The following is a 21,365-nucleotide window of genomic DNA, read 5'->3' on the forward strand; positions in this document are numbered from 1 at the left end:
CAGCCTTGGAAGAAGATATATAGTCTGTTGTTGTTATTGTTTAAACACGCTCCGGATGGCTACATCCAGCATAAAGGCTATGTAACCTAGACAGAAGGAAAACAGGTATTGGCTACATGCACTAGGCTACATTGCCAACTTTACAGAGTGGTTGTTGAACACCAGGTGGACAAGTGTCAACAAATGTATCAAAATATAGTTGATTAGACACTTTTTATTATAGAGAGATGGATTGATAAATATCATCAAAACTTTTACATGTGTTGATAAAATTGAAAATGAGACACTTAAAGCTATAATGCGTAACTTTTTCACATGAATAAATGTCGGCTACATTAAAGCCATTGCCAAATGAGTTGACACAAAGTTTATGGAGCTCTACAAAACTCCCTTTGTTTTTACCAGTATGGCAATGTTTACAAACTGGTGTCTCTGGCACAGGAGCTGAGAACAATCCCATGAACCGCCCAAGAAATGTTTCAGTTGTTAATTCTACTGCAAAGAAAAAAACCTGGATGTACTGCAGAACAAATAAAATCCATGAGCAATCACCTAATGGTGCGTTCCTTTGTACTCGGAACTCGGAAATTTCCGACTTCCGAGCTCAATGGAACGCACCATAAGGCTGACAGTGTTGTTGTAATAACTCATAATTCCTCATGGGAGCGACATAAATTACGCACTATAGCTTTCATTTGACGTCCCAGAATTGCAACAAGTTACTTTACCTTTAATCACTATATACGGAAAATAATCTCATGTAATATCTAAATTACTGTTGTAGGACTCAAAGTTCACCACTGGAACATTCCTGTCACTCAAACCAATGCAAATTAATTACGCAACATAATCTAAAGACCATACGCTGTATTTTCTTTCAATATGGACTGCCAAAACAAACAAAAAAACATTATTTATTGACCCAGCAGTTGGTTCATGTTAAGCCATAAAACACCTAATTGTGTAGATTAATATTGAACCCCTCTAAAGAATGTTATTGTGTGAGAAAACCAGAGACCCTATATAGGTCTATGCATGTGTTCAACCAATAGCCTATAGGCCTAAATGAATGTATCGGACTGGATGTTATAATGCTATCTGATGTTAAGGATATAACAACAGGAGATTTATTTTGTCTCAGCCCACATCTATCAGCGCTTAAGAGGCCTTGCACTTGCATCTATTTAGTGTAGGAGGTGCCAAATGCCAAAATGACTTTGTTCATGTTAACAGATGGGGGAGCCATTGTCTAAGATGTTAGTACACGGCTGCACCCACACACAGACACATTCACACTCAGCCATCAATTAAAAACTACATCTAATCAAGACGTTCTGTGTAGGTCACTGCTCTATAAATCAAATCTACAAATCTGTCATTTTAAATTTCGTTTGATTTTTGCTTGAAATATTCTGCCTTAAAATAATAATAATAACAACAATAATGGCAATTGTGGTCATTTATATGACGCAAAGGAGCAATACTTTTAAGCCCCAGTCGCCCACATTAACTTTTTGTTTTGTCAAAATGACAAATTATGTCACAATCATTGTTTCTGACCAAGGCCTCTATAAGACCAGACCCTGTTGCACACACTCAATCAGGCCTATGTAAATTTGGTAGCGCACGCATGGCGCACAGAGCCAAAGATAGAGTAACAAATCAGGAATTTCCCTCCTGCCACTCCTGAGTGCGCGAGAGAGGACAAAAGTTACGGATGGAGCACTTCTCCTCAGAGCAGAGGGAAAAAGCGAGAGGCAGCTAATTTGCCTTAATTTTTATGGCAAGATCACCATCGAACTACTCGTTTCCAGACGCACTAAAGGACTAAATGTTGGAAGAAGAAAAAAGTTTATTTTATTATGAGTCTGCAGCCATCTGCTTTGCATGATGGCCACTTTGAGTGTTGATGGAATAATCTTCGCGCTGCAGGAGAACAACGTTTATCAAGAATACTGTGATTTGCAAGTTTGGGTTTTATGACTTTTTTTTCAGCTGGTCGGTAGGGCTTGCTGTCGTCGCTGGCCACTTTTTTTTCGCTGCTGAGTTTCTCGATGGCGTAGGTGGTGGCAGGGGTTTTTAAATAACCTATTTTTGGACACGGAATTGATTTGTATCATGCAGATGCATCCGGATTATATGCGTAAAACAACCAGGAGTTTTTAAAAAGCCAGAGAAAAGCGACCATCATCACTTTTGGAGAGGGGGACTGCGGATTCAAAACGGCGTCTAGAAGGATGCTGCTGCTTGTACAATGGAAGTGAAGAACTCTTTTGCCGTTGTTGCGGTTGTTTGTCTTTTCTTTTGCTCCAGTTTCAGCCAAGAACTCAACTCCAAAGGCAGGAATGTGTGCAAGGATCCCGGGTAAGCATTAGTGCAGAGGAAAATGGGATTTAGTCCACTGCTTATTATCTCATTGGAAAATCAGCTTGTTTGTACATTTTCCTTGTGACACATTTTTCCTCGTTCTGCCAATTGCATTCAGGATACTACTTGCATTAAAATAGTCCACTCAGGGTCGAAATTTCGTGAAACAGATGGTATCAACTCATTCCTCATACATTTTTCCTTTTCTCGAAGTATTTTTTTTATAATTGAGTCTTTGACTTTATATGAATAGCTTTATACAACTTATTTGTGCAGTGTTGGCCTCACGCACGAATAGCGGTTCTCACTAAAGCGAACTCGCTGGTAATAGAATGGATTCAACCAGTGACTTCGTTCTCCAAACTTTTCTTTAACTTTTATATCAAGAATTCTTATCAACCATGTTCGTCATATTCGATAGGATTAGAGATGGGACTTATTTCTATTCTGTAACGTGTTCCCAGTCCGCTGTAGCAGCAGGAGGAGGAGTCCAATTGAAGAAAGCAGCTATACAGATGTGTGCATCTGGAACAGTGGCCCTCTCGCTGCTCTGTAGGGGGCGCTCTCAATGACCTTCACAGTATTCGTGGCAGTGTTTGATAAACGCAGTGTGGTTGATGCTTTTATACATTTGGTTTTTGAGAGTATACGGTGAAGTTCACTAAATATTTAAAGAAATATATTTTTTCAGAAGATCGTACAAAAATAGAATTATGTTCTTGGAATCCACATATTCAACTGACCACTCTCAAAGGTTAAGGTTTCCAAAAGGCAATCCCTCTAGGATTTAGGCTGAGCCAGTGGATGTGTGGTTGCTGGTGTAAAATAAACAAATCCAACCCCACAATTGCTGGATGCATCGACCAAGCTTGTCAGACAGTCGTCTATGAATTTTTAAAACAGCTGAAGGCGAGAAAACAGACAATGTAGTCCAGGGTTGAGAGAATATGATGTTGAAATCCTGTGCTTATAGTTTGGTCAAGTATCTTGTGTTTCTTGTAGCACAACATAACCTCCTTTGTAGACTTTCGGAAGGATGGACATGCAAACTAAAGAAGTGAAAATGAAAGTTCTTGGAGCAAACCTGAAAATGGCTGAAATATATCTTAGAAATGGCACACTGCATTAATTAAGAGCTGTACAGTCAATATTGTGCTTTTTCTTATTTCACTGAGCAAACATGTTTCATTTACCACCAAAGTATAGCCCACTTTATTGCTTTGTAAAGTGTCTAGTGATATAGCGCTGGCCTTCACTTCCCTTCAAGTTTGACATAGTGCCCTCCCTCCAGCGTTCACCATTCATAGCATTCAACTCACCGCTCGTTTGTTTTTCCATTATGTACATTATTTTTCATACTTGAATGCGCTGCTTTGAGCACTGAGAATTTTTTTTTTATCTAATATGTGAAAGAGCAGCTATTGAAGTACTTGGTAAAGCCAGTCGGTGAATTCTTCATGTTCTAATGAAAGGAAAACAGGAAGGTAGTTATGCTTTTAAAGACCAGATTAGTCCTTCACAAGAGTGAATGCAATCTTTCTGCTGGTGTGCTGACGTGGGATTGCCTGTGAAAGGTCAGCACGTGTCAACACCATATACATGTTTCAAAAAGTTGAATCCAGTGCCATATTGTGTGCGCTTTCCCTTCCATAACAAGTGAAAGCATACAGAGATTAGACCTGTGATCTCTACCACGCGTCAGGATAAAAAGCAGCGTTGCTCCGCGCTCATTGACAGAAAGCAAACTGCCGTCTTCAAACACTTGAGGGGAAGCTGACGTGTTGCAGGGGCCCCACAGAGGTCACAGGCGTGGGAGGAAGAGGAGACGCATCCTTCCTTGCCTGACAGGCTTAACACTTGGCTGCAAATGTTGTTTCTGAATATTCACTCGGTATTTCCCCAAAGGCTGCATGGGGAAACCTATACAGAATCTGATAAACTATTCCAGATTCATTAGGGGTTGAGGGCCTTTTGAGTGTACGTGCTGCATACAGATAGGAATGACCCCTAGTCCTTTAATTATACAAGCATGTGCCCTGTGTCATGTACAATGCCGTGCATACATTTGCAGAATATGGCTCCCAGCCACATCAATAAGAAGTGTGAGATCAAAGAGGCATGAGTTGGGTGTGTGGATGCAGCCACTTTGATATGGGTTTGGGTCACTGTAATTTATCCAGCTTCTTCATAGTCCCCCTCTCATTCTGAATCTCATAACTTTTTTTTCTCCAGATCACCAGGATTTGTGTGCTGCATTGGATGGGGGCAGCTAGGGGATGAATGCCCGACAGGTACGTAGCGTACAGAGTGCTAACATCTATCAGTACATGTCATGTAAGCTCATTGGGCAAGCCAGTTGACTAATGTGTCCTATTCTTGTTCACCCTAGCTCTCTGTGAAGGCAACTTCACCTGCAAGGAAAACGAGGTGTGTGTCAGGCCAAATGAATGTCGCTGTCGTCACGGATACTTTGGAGCCAGCTGCGACACCAGTAAGGGATTTTTTATCTTTTTTGTACCATTCAATCACCATTTTTACCTTTTGCTTTCTGGCTATGGAGTTTAAAGGTCAAAATGTTTTGGCTGTCATTAAAAATCTAAAACTACATCATACGTTAAATGTTCTGCTCTTAATCTTGTCTTCATATTAATGTGAACGTCGTGTCTCTGGGAAAGACAATGTTTGTTTTGTTGGTTGGTCTAGCACTTTGTTGCAGACTCAAATACCACAAAGACAACATAGATTGCTGTTATTTCATATTCCCCTTGGGATCATTTGTAATAACTTTAGCTAATCTTTTTTTTATCTAGCACCAGGCCAAATGTTTTTACTTCCCATTACCTACATTCCAATGTTCCAAAGCTATTTGTTGTGTTCAGTATGTTAGCTAAAACAAACAAAGATGGTGTCCACAGTAAACATTGTACTTGCAAAACATCAGCATGTTAGCATTGCCTTTGTGAATATGTCACAGCCTCACAGAGCCACTGTAGCTTCGCTGTAGACTCCTAGTCGAATAATAGTCAAATCAGAAGAATCTTTTCCCATTTCCTGATGACTTCATTGTCTTTCACAGAGTGCCCTGCCCAGTTCTTTGGACCTGACTGCAAGGGAAAATGTAACTGTTACCCCAATGGCCAGTGCGACGACTTGACCGGCGACTGTACGTGCAACCACAATCGCTGGGGTCCTAACTGCGAGAATGTTTGCATGTGCCAAAAGGGCAAGTGTGACCAAGACTCTGGCAAATGCACATGTCACCCGGGCGCCTGGGGTCCGCAGTGCAACAACAACTGTTACTGCAGCAGCACCTCTGTGTGCGACTCCATGACTGGGCGATGCATGTGCAGCCCCGGTTGGACGGGGAGGAACTGTGCCATCCAGTGTAACTGTAACAACTCACCGTGCGACCAGTTCACAGGACGCTGCCAGTGTCGGGACAGGCTGTGGGGCCCGCGCTGTGAACGATACTGCCAGTGTATCCACGGCAAGTGTAACCCGGCCGACGGCTCGTGTACCTGCACACCGGGCTACCGTGGGAAGTTCTGCAGGGAGCCGTGTCCCGCCGGCTTCTACGGTCAAAACTGCAGGAACAGGTGGGGAGAGAGAGAGAAAGAAAAAAGAAAACTTGGCAGAGAGCAAATTTCCGTTTCAAAAAAAGTAAAACACAGGAAACATGCAGTTTTACAGATGTCTAATGTTTAAGTTCCCTTGACTGATCTATATTGTGCGTTGCGGTTTTTGATAGGAAATAAGATTTGATATATGCCGCAGCTGATAACCCTTAAAATATCCGCACATTGCACTTAATGGAGCAATAAGAAAATGAGATTTGGGAGTTGGTATTCGCATTATCCTACGATCATCGGCCAACATGTAAAAGCAATTCAGGTTAAGTGTTTTTCCTTCCACGGACCGCGACGTTCTCACATGATACAGTTGCTATGAAGCAAAAAGAAACAGAGACGTTGACGTTGTTTATCTCCCTCTTTAAGTGATCGTTAGAACAACCGTTTAAAGCATGCAAGACGAATTTGATTTTGTCATGTTTTAGATATTTAAACAGTGTTTTTAGTATAAGATGCAAAAGAATGAATTTTGGTGCAAACTATTATTTTTCTGTTTTCCTTGGCTGACTACAGGTGTGGGCATTGCAAGGGCCAGCAACCCTGTAAAGTGACAGAGGGTCGCTGTATAACCTGTGACCGAGGCTGGAACGGGACACGGTGCGACCAGCCCTGCTCCAAAGGCTTCTTTGGCGAGAACTGTCAGGAGGTGTGTCCCGCCTGCAAAGATGGCCACCACTGTGACCCCATTCATGGCAAGTGCTCTCACTGTAACGCTGGCTGGATTGGGGACAGGTAAGAAAACACACACACAGTAACACACACATACAGTAACACATAAACACACAGTTTAACTTAGAAATGTGTAATTTAAAAAACATGTTCGGTCAGATCTATTTTCCTGTAGAGCTTAGTCATCTTTAAAGTGCCTTTAACTAGTAGCTACTGTAACCCCATTTCCCACACTTTGACAATGTGCGTGACTCATACGGCTGTGCCTGAAAATGACGGTAATCATGGCATTCCTTTTGTGTGTGTGTGTGTTAGGTGTGAGGTGCGCTGCCCCAACGGCACATATGGTGAGAACTGTGAGAACAACTGCAGCCACTGCTACAATGGCATCTGTGATGTAGTCACCGGAGAGTGCCTGTGTGACTCGGGCTTTTATGGCACCTAGTAAGTCATAAGACAACTACATAACACAAACAACTCCTGCTTATGCCTTCAGCAGCTTTACAGGCTGTCATATTACTTGTGTGACAACCTTAGGTATTATAGCATTGGAATTAAATGAACAAGCTTATATTTTGATGTAACCTGATAAGGAACACGTTAGCAATCTTTCTCTGTCTCTAAGTCTTATTGTATGCCTCTGTCACTTGGAATGAACATAAAACAGTTTTTGTTTTGTGTCTCCTCTCTGTACCTAAGCTGCAATATGACCTGCCAACCTGGCCAGTATGGAGTGAACTGCAACCAAACCTGCTCTTGCCACGACAAGAACTGTGATCCCAAGTCTGGTGCTTGCTATCTCCGTAAGAAAAACACCCATGTTTTTGAAGATCGTCATCCACATACTTTTGTGTTTACGCTGTTTGTTTTCAAAGGGTTTTCTTTGAAAAAGCTGCGATCAGAAACTAGTGTTTTTTTCTAAATGATGTGCCTTTTTGAAGACAGAAAAACATGTCATTATTACTTGTACATAAACAGAAGGAAAGAAGTATTTACCATGTGAGCGGTTTGTCAAAAGAGCAAGATGCCACTAGGGCTATCTATGTTTTAAATGTCTAATAGTTATATATACACACTGAGTACCAACAAGCAAATCTATTCAGGTCAGTGTGTGTGTAGTGGGAGGGTTCACGTAGCGAGGCCTTGATAGTGTTTCCAGACCCAGACCGGTATCCTTTTTATGGCTGTGTTTGTTGGCCCTGTTCCTGTCCAGCAGTCCACAGAGAGAGAGAGAGACAGAGAGAGAGAAAGAGAGAGAGAGAGAGAAAGAGAGAGAGAGAGAGAGAGGAAGGAAGAAGGGGAAAAGTGGGCTGTTTCGGGAAGAGGGATATCTTCCGAGTCAGGCGGGGAGAATAGCGTTGTACAGGACATGAAGGTATCAGGGATTTGATTTCGGTAGACATGATGGGCGGAGGCAGGTCGGTCGATGATATCATAAGCGCCCTTGTCACTTTTTACCTTACACCTCTCCCCAAACCTGCTTCATGCTTTATCCGTAATGACAACATGACACACCCAGACTGCCCAACCATCCATCTCAGCCTTATATGTGACAGTATAGAGACCCAAGGGCCACCGCTACTTAGCCCTAAACTGATGGCTTGCTCCTCTTCTGGTGTCATCTGTGCACGCAAGCTCCGAATGCCGTCCATACTTATGCAATACAGCAGTTATTATCAATGCGGTGTATCCCACTTTGGAGAGGGAGGGGTGCTAATAAATCATCAATGAGTTATGGATGAGGGCTGTGTAGTTAAGAGGGTGTTAGGGGAGTGAGTTGCTTGCAGGAGTGGTCCCATGTCTTGAGATAGATAAGATTGATAGTGAATCATTTGGAGTGCCTTGCCGCCTGTTGTAATCTCATTTTATCCGAGGTGCTTCACTGTCAAGCAGTGATTGGAAATTAATCGTTAGCATAACAACACGCTCTATTTGCATTACCGAAGCTAACCATCACAATAGTAATGTACTGTATGCCAAGGGATCTTAGTGTTTGTGATGACAGAGAGAGGGATTTGTTGAAACTGGCATTTTCACTGCACCAATGTGGCACACCCAGAATTCCCTGCGTCTCGTCTTTCAGAACCCAACCAGCGGATGGGTGTGATTGCGGCTGGAACCCTGGTCTCCTTCTTACTGATTGTCCTCCTCTCGCTGCTGTGCTGCTGCTGCCTCTGTCAACACAAAGACGACCACAAGTGAGTGACAGATAGGTGTCTATGTGGTGCCTCTATGGTCAAATAAACAGGGCTCCAGTTACTATAGTGGGAGAGGCTTACCCTGGTTATGAAAATAGAGGAAAAAATGTTTTCTTTTTACTTTCTCTCAAGTTGTTAAACGAATAAATGCATACATTTATATATTGACATTATAGTCTTGAGTAGCAATGTGAGCAGCCCCTGAGTCCTAAAAAAGAAAAGGGAACCCGGGCCAGGTTTAATATGCCTTATTTTCAGTGATTTATTTGGATTTCCATGCCGTCATCCCTTTTTTTTCTTCAATTCTAACCGAGACAACTCTACCAACAGCAAAAAAGCCAAGCGGATCCTGTGTGGACGGTTCAGCCGAATCAGCACTAAACTCCCCCGTATTCCACTGAGGCGACAGAAACTTCCCAAAGTAGTCGGTAAGCCCCAAAACTCTTTCTCCTATGCCACCGCATTGCTGCCAGGAGCTGCTGTTTTTGTTTAATGTAATCATCTTCTGTGGTGCGACTTTAGCAGACTACAATGTCTGCTGAGGCCGCCTTGTTCTTAGCTTCAGTGACAGCCAATGAGTAATTATCACAAACCATTCAGCTTTTGATGTACAGTGAAGGTGTTCAAAGAATAGGAAAACATTGATTTCTCTGTGTATCACTAGCTTTTATATGTTTTCAGCATAACACAGCAGATTCAACGACAGCAACACATGACAGCCAGAGTGAGCCTTTTCCCTCGGTGCTGCCTTACCTCTTTAGATGATGAATAGGATTGAAAAGTGTATGGTGGCTGCCAGGCGAGTATGGGGTTTCATTTGAAAGGAATGCTCTGGTTTTAGAGCCCCTTATTATTCTTGGCACCCTCAAATGCCATGTGTTCATATTATTACAACCCCTAAACTAGGGCTTTTTTCAATCCCATTTTCTTTACCCGTTTCCATCGTCTTCTTCCCCAAGAACCTTTTTTTTGGGGGGGCTGAGGAGGAGGCTGTGTTATTAAAAGAAGGCCAGTGGTTGGTTGTCGGGGGGCCCCGGGTGGTGGTGAGTGACGTTCTATCAAAGGCTGCACTGTTTGGGTGGACGCTGCAGCACGGCAGCTCCATGCGGAGGTCTCGTGGTCTGTGACAGATCTGTCTGTGACCCCCAGGCTTTTTTTTATGGTAGACAGGGGGAGATTTGCTGATCTTCTAAAGCCCACCACACACAGTTAAACATGGCTGTTTTTGTTCAGGTTACATGAACAGCTTTAATGGTTTTACAGCACACGTTATCTGTCAGTATATGAGGATGAATTTGCAGCAGTGCTAAAACAATATGTTAAAAAAGGATATGAGGAACTTTCAGTTTCTGTTGATTCTAGCGGCACCCTTGGACAAAAAAAGTAGTGTTTTTTAAAGACAGCAGCGCACACAAGCGTGTGCCACCGGTGCATGCATTTGTTTTGGAGGCGAGTGTAAGAGAGACCACAGTGTGTACTGCGATGAGGTAATATATGTGACTATGTGAGATTAATAATTGTAATATGACGATGATGAAGCAAAGGAAACTTTGAGTACTGAATACTGTTCAGGAAACACGGGATGTTCATTTAGTCAGATTTTGCAGGGAATCAGACCCGAGCAAATCCATTATAACAACTTTAAAATAATATATTATTTAACTGATGGTCTCATTGGCTGTTACATGCCATTTATAACTTTTCAAGCATTATGACATAACTCTATACGTTTTTTCTTTAAAAAGAGCCCCATTGAAGTCACGGTGCACGTGGAAGGAGTGAAAACATGATGACCATAATGTATTTTCCATGTCTGTGCAGCATGTGCTCTCTTAGTTATCCAGCTGATTATTTAAGCATGAATCAGTCTCCATTAGGCCTTAGTCAAAATGCAACACTGGGACAGAGTTGTCTTTGTCATCACAGTGTAAGACATTAATATGCTTGTTTGTAAAGAGCTTCACCATGTGGACAAAATGTGCCAGAGGCATGAAAAGCAACATCAGCATAGTCAAAGACAGTTTACATAAAGATACTAGGATGTGTTGAGGAAAAAGCAATACATTTTAAGTATAACACACTCAAGATGTCTTCATTGTCACATAACAAATAAGACTACCGTGTACCCATCAGAATTAAGAACGGACCTGAGACCTAGTAAAACCTGTTGGAAATTGGTACGTGTCTCTCTTGTCGTTCCCGGTTTGTCCTGTCCAAATTGTTGCTGCTCTGCTTTCTGTTGGGCTACCCACAGAAGCGTGGTCTGCCAGAAAGTCAAACTCTGACTGGGGTTACACAGGCCTGCACACACACATTCCAGAGGGGGCCCAATGGGGCTGGAAACAGGAAGTGGTCAAATTTACCCGTAGCCCGTGTCAGAACCGTGATTTATCCACACCAGGGTCAGCAGCAACAGATGTGGCAAGACAAAATGAAACTGGAGCAGGGGAAGAAGTATAGGGAAGGAATACAACATTTGCTCCTCCGTTAGCAAAAGGATAGCCTGAGAGGAGCCAACACGAACACATTGTCACCTCTTCGCCTCTTGGCAGGAGTAAAAGGATGTTTGCTTGTAGTTTGGCATTCGATTTGAGGCATATTTACTCCACGCCCCTCCAGATACTGTCTGGCATTCCTTGCATCCCCCTGTGTCCAAATGCTTCCCAATTGGTGAGGGCTGAGAGCAGCGCCACCTGCTTTTTTACATTGTGATTTATCCTGGGGAAGTTGGCTGCAGATTGCAAATGTGTTTGCACGCTCTGCTTCACAGACACGCAGGTGTGAGCTGCCTGCAGAAAGGTTTCTTACTTTATAATGTCACTCTAAAGTGCAATAAACAAAGGGGGAAGAAGGCTGTTTTAGTGATGTCCAATGTGCTTCTGCTACCATTTTATTTATCAGTTAATCTTACTTATATTTCTTAATACATTTGATCAGTAATTGGGTAGTGGGCTCTCTAAGGAATTGCCATTGTTGGAGGTCACTCAGTCTACTGTTATTGTTTTATACTCAGTGCATGCAAACCTGTAACCCTGACAAGGGCTATTTCAGGGTGAAACATATTCTTTCTTCTTATTATTGGCAAGCTATATCCCCATTCTATGCCCAGACTTCCACAGCTGGACCAGACGTCTGAACTAAAGCAACCTAACACTACGGGCTCTCTGGCCTTTAGACTACCTCTGCCTCAGGTCTGTTAACTCATCCCCCCACCACTGAGCAACTGTGGTGGGGCTGCGCAGCTGGGACGTGTCAGTAATAATGGCCCGTTGTGCCATGGCCCTCCATGTAGGGAGGAGGGATCACAGTGGCGTCCAGTCCATGCAGCAAATCTGCCCCACTTGACCCTCCGTCTGGAAGGGAGCAGCTTTCAAGGACAACAGTTGTTCAGCACTGCACACAAGCAATGTCGCAAAATGCCCCATGTGTTAAGCCTGTTGACTAACTTAACTGAAGTCTTCGCATAGGTTAGCTGCTCCACATTCCTCAGTCACTCAGTTTCTGCCTCTGTGCATGCCTGTCTGCTGCTGCTGCTGCTGCACAGAAGAGGACCCTGGGCACAAGGGCAGAAGTATACGCAGAAGCTGTCCTTTTCACTTATTTATGTATATCATTGAATTAGACCTTACCTTTTATAAGCATGCATATTTGGCAATATCTAACTAATTATTCTTAAATCTAGATGTTGGATAATGCCAAAGTTAAAATATATATATATTTTTTACAACATACAATTCCACAGTTTGTACAGAACAGATTTTGTTTACAGTCTTTTTTCATTGTATAAATCCAAAGATACTATGTGCAGGTCTTAACAATGTATTTTCGGCATGTTTTTAGAAGAAACTGTATCATAAATCAGACAATTTACAACATGAACACATCCTTCTGTAATAAACATCAGAATAGCCATGAATGATTATGAAAAGTTTAGTTGATGTAGGTGCTTTAGAAGTTGAGATTTCTGCTTAACAGTATTGAAAAAAAAAAACTTATTTTGAGATAGTGGCCGTTAAAGCTGGTTGTGTAGGAGAAATATTCAGACGAAAAGCTTTAGTCAATTAAACACCTAAATCTAAATTTTTTGAACTTTTATTTAGTATGGAAGAGGGAGAGGAGGTTAGAAGCAAAATAGCCAAAAATCGCAAAATTGACTAGTTCTGCCTTCCGTGTCTTGCCTTAATTTACCACATCCACACAAAGTTATTTGTTTTACACTTAATGCAATCAGATATTGCCATGTTAGACTTTTGTGTCATTTCTGTAGCTACAACAATCAAACATTCACTAAACACGTGTAGGTTGGCATTATCCTGCTAAACAGGATATCCCTAAATAATCACATAAATGGGTGCCCTTGGATGGAAGTCTCCAACGCATACGCTTGTTATTGTTGGCTTTTTTTAAACCATGTTATACACATTTGTATATGCTTATTGTAGACATGTTGCACCTGTGTTGACATTATCCTCCCTGCGACTAACACAAGGACATTACACTCCCCGACTTAAAGATGTTGCTCAGAGGTTTAGATGACTTAAATTGAGATACATGGGATAACTTATTTTATCAGATAAGTGTGGCAATAAAGATTGACCTAATGCATTTTATTTCTTAGCCAGTCAGTAAGATTTTAAACACACATATTGCCGGAGTAAGTAACTTACACTAAAGAAATGTATAATTAATCTTAAGGACAAAAACGAATATCAGGGGCCTTGATAATCGCTTTGTACAAACATGTCATTACACAAAACAAATGTGTTCTGTGGCACACACACACACACCCACTTCTGATCCGTCCATGACTAAATCTGGTTGTTGTCTGAGAAAATGTTGGAAGCTGTTGAAAGAAAGATAGGCACAACAGAAAGTCACTTTGTACGAGTTATAGACGGGTGGACACAGGAAGCAAGAGGATAAACATCAGACCGCTTTATTATGAAAAATAAACCAGACATGTTTAGTTTACACTCTGAAAGGCGAGAGGAACCTCTAAACAGATCATCTGCTAAACTTGTACTTTATTTGAATGTTATAACACTTTCCACATTTTTTGTACTTTTACAAAATGCATGAATAACAAACAATACCGTGGGGAGATGCACTGAGAATGGAAACAAAGCTGTTTAAAATCTGAGTGGCGTAAGCTTCTAATACCCTGGTATTACAATTCGAATACAAATTAAATGCAATTTCTTTATTTAGTGCTTCTACAAGTCACCATGTCTGCAAAGATCCATCCGTAAATCTCTTAAAGTCATTACAGTCAAACAACAATGAGCTAGGGAGTTAGGATTTGTTCCTGGCCAGGGTCCTGGTACCGTTTTGGGGATTTCTTTCACAGAAGGGTTTATCTGATGGTCTAAACAAACGGACAGACCCATGTGTCATCGGGCATGTAAACAGGACCATCTGATGTGGTCGTTCATGTCGAGTTAACGCCCAGTGAAATTAAGGCCAAAACTGCATCGTTCACGCCAGATGGGAAGATCAACCACAAAGTATCCCCCAGAAACCACAGCTGTAGGGTCAGCAGAACGCTGACGGGAAGGAAGGAACAGGGAGATTGAGAGGCAGACAGGGAGAGAAACTGGACCCGACCTACATATGAGTGAGGGATAGGATTCGGTGGAATATGAGCAAAGAACCCGATTGGCTCATTTTGCTCAGCACCTTATTACTAAAAAAGACAAGACATGACACCACCATGGCACAAGTTTAATTTAGTATGTACTGTTGTGCCCTGATGCTCCTCCACATATGAAGTTCCTAACGGAAGAATAAAGTTCTCTGAATTTGAATTAGTATCAATATTTTGTCATTTTACCAGATAGTGCACAGGACATTTTGCTGTAATGATGGATTTTCAATTGAGACCGCTCGGATTTAAAGGAATAGTTCACATTCACACACATGCTAATTTCCCCTTGTTTCTAGTCTTTATGCTAAGCTAGGTAAAGCATGTCCGTATCAGCGTTGTAATTCATGAGATGTCAATCTTCAAATATCCTCCTCAGAAAGGGAGGCTCACTGTATGTACAAAAAGGTTTCTGGTTTTAAAATATAAAAATACCATATATCTTATGCATTAAAATATCCTCATTTTCTCTCCATAATGTTTTAGCCTCATTTAAATCACATATGTAAAACCAATTAAGCCCCTTTTTTTCCGCAGAGTCACTTAAACCAACACTTTTCTAGATACTCTGCAGCACTTTTGAGAGTGAGTGAGAACAGACTGTTGTTCTTGTAACGTGGTATAATGCCCTCTGGCTGACCTTTTGGCTTCTGTGTTTGTTTTCTGTTCTCAGTAGCCCACCACGACCCCGAGAACACCTTCAACTGCAGCTTCATCGAGCCCCCGTCGGTGGCAGAGCAGCCCTCCCCCTCTGAATGGTCATCCCAGGAGTCTTTCTCTTCCTTTGAGAGCGGAGACGAGGGGCCAGTTTACTGTGTGCCCCATGAAGGTGAGTCATCGTTTGCATAAATAAACAGTTTAGTTATCTTGAATGACGCACATAAATCTATAATTTGTCTTTGGCATGAAGGAGCCCTTTCTCATACACACACACACACACACACACACACACACACACACACACACACACACACACACACACAAACACACACACACATATAATGACAGAAGCAGGGTTCAAGATCCCCCAGTCAGATCGTGCAGTGACTCACCCACTTCTGTAAATCCTGTTATGGAGATAGTTTCTTTATCATGTGCCATCTAGCTCCAGGTTTTGCTCCACGAACAAGAAGAGTGTAAACAGGAAATGGAATGGTCAAAGTCAGCATATGGCACAAGTCCAAACAATGACTAACTCCTTGAAGTCTGGTGGAAAACGCCCGTTTCATCAGTTTCTATTCTGGAAGCCTGTGCAAATCAAGTTCTGTTTTTGGGGGGGACGTTAGTGTGATTGATGACTTTTAAAGCTCACATATTATGCACTTTGCTGTCAATTTTATATGGTCTAAGTAGTCCCTAATACTTATTTTTTTAAATGTTTGCTGAAAAACCCGTTCAGATCATTTATTGTAGCAAGCCTCTATACCCTGATGTTCCTCTGGTCTCCGGATGACCTATATTGGTGTCTGCAGCCTGCAATCTGGCTGGCCCCTCCCACCTCTCTGCCGGGCCCTCCCACCGTCTCTGCCGTGCTCTCGTGATACTAGAGAGACACTGCGTGACTGCGAACACAGTGTTTACCCGGAGCAAAGCCATACTTTGACATAACAGTTTGACATGACCTGACATGATTAAAACCAGTGAAAACAGTAGCTTCAAAGTTTGATTTCTACAGGAATAACTTCCCACCCTTTGTGGTGTTAAAAACGAGGCATTATTAAACTGCAGTGGGAAAGCTAAGTTATAGAAGCAAACGTTGGGTGCTACATCCGAAGCTACATGTGCACTAACGGCTAAAAGTAACACTCAGACGATTTAAAACCAGTGAAAACAGTAGCCTCACATTTGGTTTCTAGAGGAATAATTTCCCACCCTTTGTGGTGTTAAAAACGAGGCATTATTAAACTGCAGTGGGAAAGCTAAGTTAGTGTAATAGAAGCAAACGTTGGGAGTCTCCCAGAAAGGGGGAGAGTGAGAAAAGGAGAGATTGTTATTTATATGTTGGCAGTCTCTAGGCACACCGTGGACCCATGGATATGTTAGAACACATTTAAAAAGTGCATTTAGCATAATATGTGACCTTTAAGTGTTTTCTTACACATGTGTATTAGTTCTCTTTCACCCCATGAATGGTTCAAGGGCTTTGAAATGTCTCATTCTGAGAATAAAAATAATTGCTGTAAACACCATTAGAGGGGTTTCAAGAAGAGGTGGACGTATGTATGTATGTATGTTGGTGCTTTTCTGGTGGGAAGAAAACAATGCCTTCTAACTCACTAAAACAATGTACTGTATTGCTGTTGCTATTTATCAAGGTAACACATTGTTACACATTGTTTTAAGTTTTGCAAGTAGTGCAAAACTCACAACCCTAAGGACGCAGGGTTTGGTATGCGATACAAATAGTGAAATAAAAGAAATGTCTCTTTTCTACTTTATTGACAACGCTAAAGGCATTCATTGTCTTGAACAGCAGAGTCAATTTGACCAATTATACTCAAAATGAAAAACAAAACATTTGCCTGAAAGGGCTTTACTATTTGTATCGCATACCAAACCCTGCGTCCTTAGGTTTGTGAGTTGGCGAAATGACTCAGTAATGTTAGGGACCTAAGCAATTTATACTGTGTCTTACCTTGGTTTACATTAGCAAACATTAACCACTATGTACTTTCAGTCATATGAGATCAAGTGTGAGAATGTGTTACTTCTTCTCTCACAATCTTTCCTGATGCTTTGTATGGACATTTTTATTAACTCTGTCAAATGTTTTACTAAAATATAATTGACCAATTATAATATTAACTATTGAATAATCTTACACTAATACTATCCTCCAATGATCCGCAGAATCTGTGACTGAAAGTAAAGAGAAACACAGCCTCAGCCCTGCCACTGAGAAGACAGAAGTGGATGAGGACGATGCGGGGGAGTACACGTCCCTGAAAGACACCAGTGTCACAAAACCAGAAGGCAGCGAGCAGCCCCTGCTCAAATCCTCTGACAGTGAAGGCTCCACCAGTGGCTCTGAGTCCACCACTGCTGCTCTCTACGCCCGGATCGCCCGCCTTTCCAAGCAGTCCAAGGAGGACGATGGCAGCTCCAAGGATGGGGACGGTTCCACGCCTACACCAGACACAAAGCGCAATGGGAAGCCACCACCTTCACCTGGCAAGCCCAAACCTCGCCCACCGGACCCTTCCACTAAGCCCAAGGTATCGTGGATACATGGAAATACTATGGGGTCTCCACAGCTAGAGCAGCAGGGGCAGGGGGGAATGAAGTCGCTCGCGGTGCCGAAGGAGAAAAAGAGGAGCTCCAGCGACGGCTCTTCCAAGAGCATGGAGCGGCAGAAAATGAAGGAAATGAGCCGTGAGCAACAGAAGAAACAGGAAGGGAAGGAGGCAGAAGACAATGGCTCCCCCAATAAAAACAAACCAAACAGAGGTAAAAAGTCTGGGGACGAACAAAGCAGTCCCAGTCACATGGAGCACATCAATGGCGTGGTTCAGAACGCCCTCAAGAAGATAAGTGGCTTCCACAGCTCCTCGTCTGAGAAGAAGAGTGTTGACACTCCAAAGGAGCCGCCCAAGAGCCCAAAGGTCATCCATCCCCATATGAACTCTGAGGCTGCCACGCTATTGGCCGCTCAGCTCAAGGAGAAGACCCAAAGCATCAACAGGAACGAGGGGACAGGGCTGACGAAGACCAATGGTCTCTCCACGCCCAAGGGACACCGGGAGAAGCCCACACCTCCACAGAAAGCCAAAAGGACCCCATCCGGAATGAGCCAGCAGGGCTCCACCAAGCCTCTGCTGCCAACCTCCAGCAACCTCCAGAAGATGGTGTCATCACCGGTCACCACCGACCTGGGGACCCCTGAAGCCAAGAGCCCGGAGAAGCAGGACTTGAACGGCTCGAGGACAGGGGACCCAACGTTGGATGCTACGCCGAAGAAGACTCCCATGAAAAAGCCGCCCAGGAAGAAAGGCAGGGATACGTCGGAGAGTAAAACCCCCCAGCAAAAGACAGCCATTATGCCCCCACAGGTAGTGAAATAAAAGTTCTCAAAGACAAATGGTCAAAGTAAGTGATGGATTTTCAAAGAGACTAAAATGGATTTGTTGAAAAGTGAACCAAATATTTTTTCAAACAAGGAATTTAAAACGTTTTTTTTTTTTTGTGAGTGTGCCGTGACTCCAGGACCAGTCAAGAGTGAGAAATGCTTTTAAATCGAAGGTGAAGTTGATTCGTATTGGTGAGTTGTATTGTATTATAATGACCTCTTATACACCATTGTATTTCATTTCAAGAATCCTTTTATTGTATCAATCTCAGAACACAACCTGTGGCTAAGCCGGACTCAACTGTGGGAACAGTGGTGCACAGACATAATCCTTGGTTCATTCATCTCTATTCCTTTGCAGTATGTCCACCACTATATTTATGTATGGATTGCTTTTGAGGGTTGCTAAATTTAATTTCCTATACAGGTGATGGAAAAAATTGCTTTTTTTAATGTACGCTCTACACAGGGACTAAAGGTACTAACAATATCACGAAAATGTGATTCTCTGAGGATTGCAAGCTATCTTTTGTTTGGTTTGTTATTTTCTCATTTCTATGGACCAACATGCGCAAATACAATTCTAGCTTAAGCCACCCTAAATGAGATATGCTCCTCATGCTTAATGTCAAGTATATTCTCTGTAGACGAGGATCTACTTTATCATTGTCAATTAAGTGCAAAACTTTTTTGCAGTTTCAGTGAGAACTTTGTTTTTTAGCACACTCAAAAGCACCTTTTTATTTCCGTCCATATTTTACACAAGTTATGCTACATTTTGGATTTAATTGTCTTATGTGATGGTGCGTCACATTTAATTCCCCTATGAGCTTTAGGATTGGTTTCAAGGCTCTTCCTTGAAGAATTGTTAATTTTTTTGGATATAAGGTCTTAGAGTTGAACCAAAGAAAGCTGTCCGACATGGTTTGTTGAAACCCACACAAGCCCTTTGATCTTTCTGCGAAAAAGGGCTGTTTTAAACCTCTTTCATACTTTGCTCATACCGAGACACCAGAATGTGCTGTTGCAGTGCCTTTTATTCAGTCAGCTTAACCACTTAACCAAAAATGAAATCCCAAACTGTCCTATGCCCTCACTTTATGCCATGCTTGTAAATCAAAGACTTTCCCTGTAACATAGCAACATCTACAGTTTTCCCATGCTGTTTTTAAGAAAACATACCACAGGATCATATCCTCCCTGTAAATCAGATGCAATAGATAGTTCAGTTAAACTCAAGCTATTAGTAGCATTCTCAAAAGATTAGACTGCAGAAGGATACGGGCATGTGTCTTTCTTTGCTCTTTCAGTTTAGTCGATAAACTAAGTCATTATTACCATTTAAACTATTCTCCTTACAGATCCATTTGTTTATGCCATTGGGGACATTGTGTGAAGAGAAAAAGATCCTGTCAAATATGTTTGATCCTCATAAGGATCATTTGATGTTAAGCTAGTAGACCGATGCTGAAGTAATAGGGTGCTTTATTTAAGTTTTTAGGGTTAGACTGTAAGGTTAAATGGTACCGTGCCTCAAGTGTTAAAATGTGCCTCAACTGTGGATCAGTTAAAGCAAAAGAAGCTATGCCTGCCTAAATGTTGTTGCCCAGTTTTGATCATAAAATAAGTAAACCAAAGAATCTGGAGGGGCGCGATACTGAAACTGGACTTATTCAGTTTGTCAAGAGGACTTATTCGTTATTTCTGATAGTGGTGGGTCGCTATTTTGAATGTAGCACTCAAAACATGAGCTTTGACCAATAGATGATAGTATGCGATTCAACTGTTTTGGGCTACAGAATATTTTACATACAGATCTAATTTGAAAAAGTGTCTTGGTTGTATGTGTTTTTTTCAAGGTACAACACATTTCTATGGTTATTTTTTCACAATGTTCTACTTGTATACTTTGTGTACTTTTTATTATCGTTTGTAAGCTGTGCTTATATGAACTTTCTAGTTCTTCTGTTTTCCTTGGTGTCAATGAACTGGCTTTCATGTTGTATTAGCTTTTTTTTTTGGTATGTTGCTTATTTTTGGCTCTGAAGCAAAGCTACAGTATGAGTACTTTCCTCCTGTAAGGTTTACGTTGGCTTTGTAATTGTTCTCTGTTGATGTTATTGTTTGTGTAACACTTAACTGCATGACGCAGAGTGTAATTATATGGCATTAATACCTAGAACCTTCTTGTTCTCCCCAGTTGTTATTATTGTCTCCCATACAAATTAACTCATACAGAAAGGATTGTACAATACTACTATGATACCACTGTTGAAACAATTGCATTTACTTAAAACCATAACATTGTGTAATTATGAAGTGGTGATTTTTTTTTTATCTGACTGGCCCATGCCTGTTTTCATAGGCTTACAGTGCATTTTTGTAAAGAAGGGTCTGAAAAGCTGCAAAACGTTACCAACTGTAAGGTATATTTTGTATTTTGTGGTTTGTTTGAGAAAATCTGATTTCCATGTGTGTATGTTTCCTCATTTACTTCTTTGGAATAAAAAAAGCAATACATGTAGCTCTAGTCAAACCAGAACAATCCTATTGTTACTGATTTACAATGACAGTCATCATATGCTAAGACCCCATTGGTTATCATAGGGGCATGACTTCTCCTTGACATACACTCCCAGTGTTTTGCACAGCATACAATCAACAAGAACCGCAACAAGGTAAAAAAAAAAAGTGGTGTATTGGCTGATACATCTCATAAATCACTCATTGTATTCTTCAAACACATTCATTCCAATGCTCATTGATATCCGAGCCTTTCCGGTGACTCTTGGCTA

General features: G+C 41.8%; 1 protein-coding gene across 1 annotated transcript; it reads left to right on the forward strand.

Moving 5' to 3' along the window:
• Window positions 1–1,617: 1,617 nt before the first annotated feature.
• Window positions 1,618–21,094, forward strand: scarf2 (scavenger receptor class F, member 2). The gene is made up of 11 exons (XM_080045706.1): window positions 1,618–2,364; window positions 4,600–4,658; window positions 4,757–4,858; window positions 5,444–5,963; window positions 6,510–6,728; window positions 6,981–7,109; window positions 7,365–7,468; window positions 8,749–8,863; window positions 9,194–9,291; window positions 15,178–15,333; window positions 17,355–21,094. Exons 1-11 carry the CDS (start codon window positions 2,255–2,257, stop codon window positions 18,563–18,565), a joined length of 2,823 nt encoding a protein of 940 aa, XP_079901832.1. The 5' UTR covers window positions 1,618–2,254; the 3' UTR covers window positions 18,566–21,094.
• Window positions 21,095–21,365: the final 271 nt, after the last annotated feature.

Source organism: Ammodytes marinus (genome assembly GCF_949987685.1).
Source record: "Ammodytes marinus genome assembly, chromosome: 2".
In the NCBI taxonomy this organism is placed as follows: Eukaryota; Metazoa; Chordata; class Actinopteri; order Uranoscopiformes; family Ammodytidae; genus Ammodytes; species Ammodytes marinus.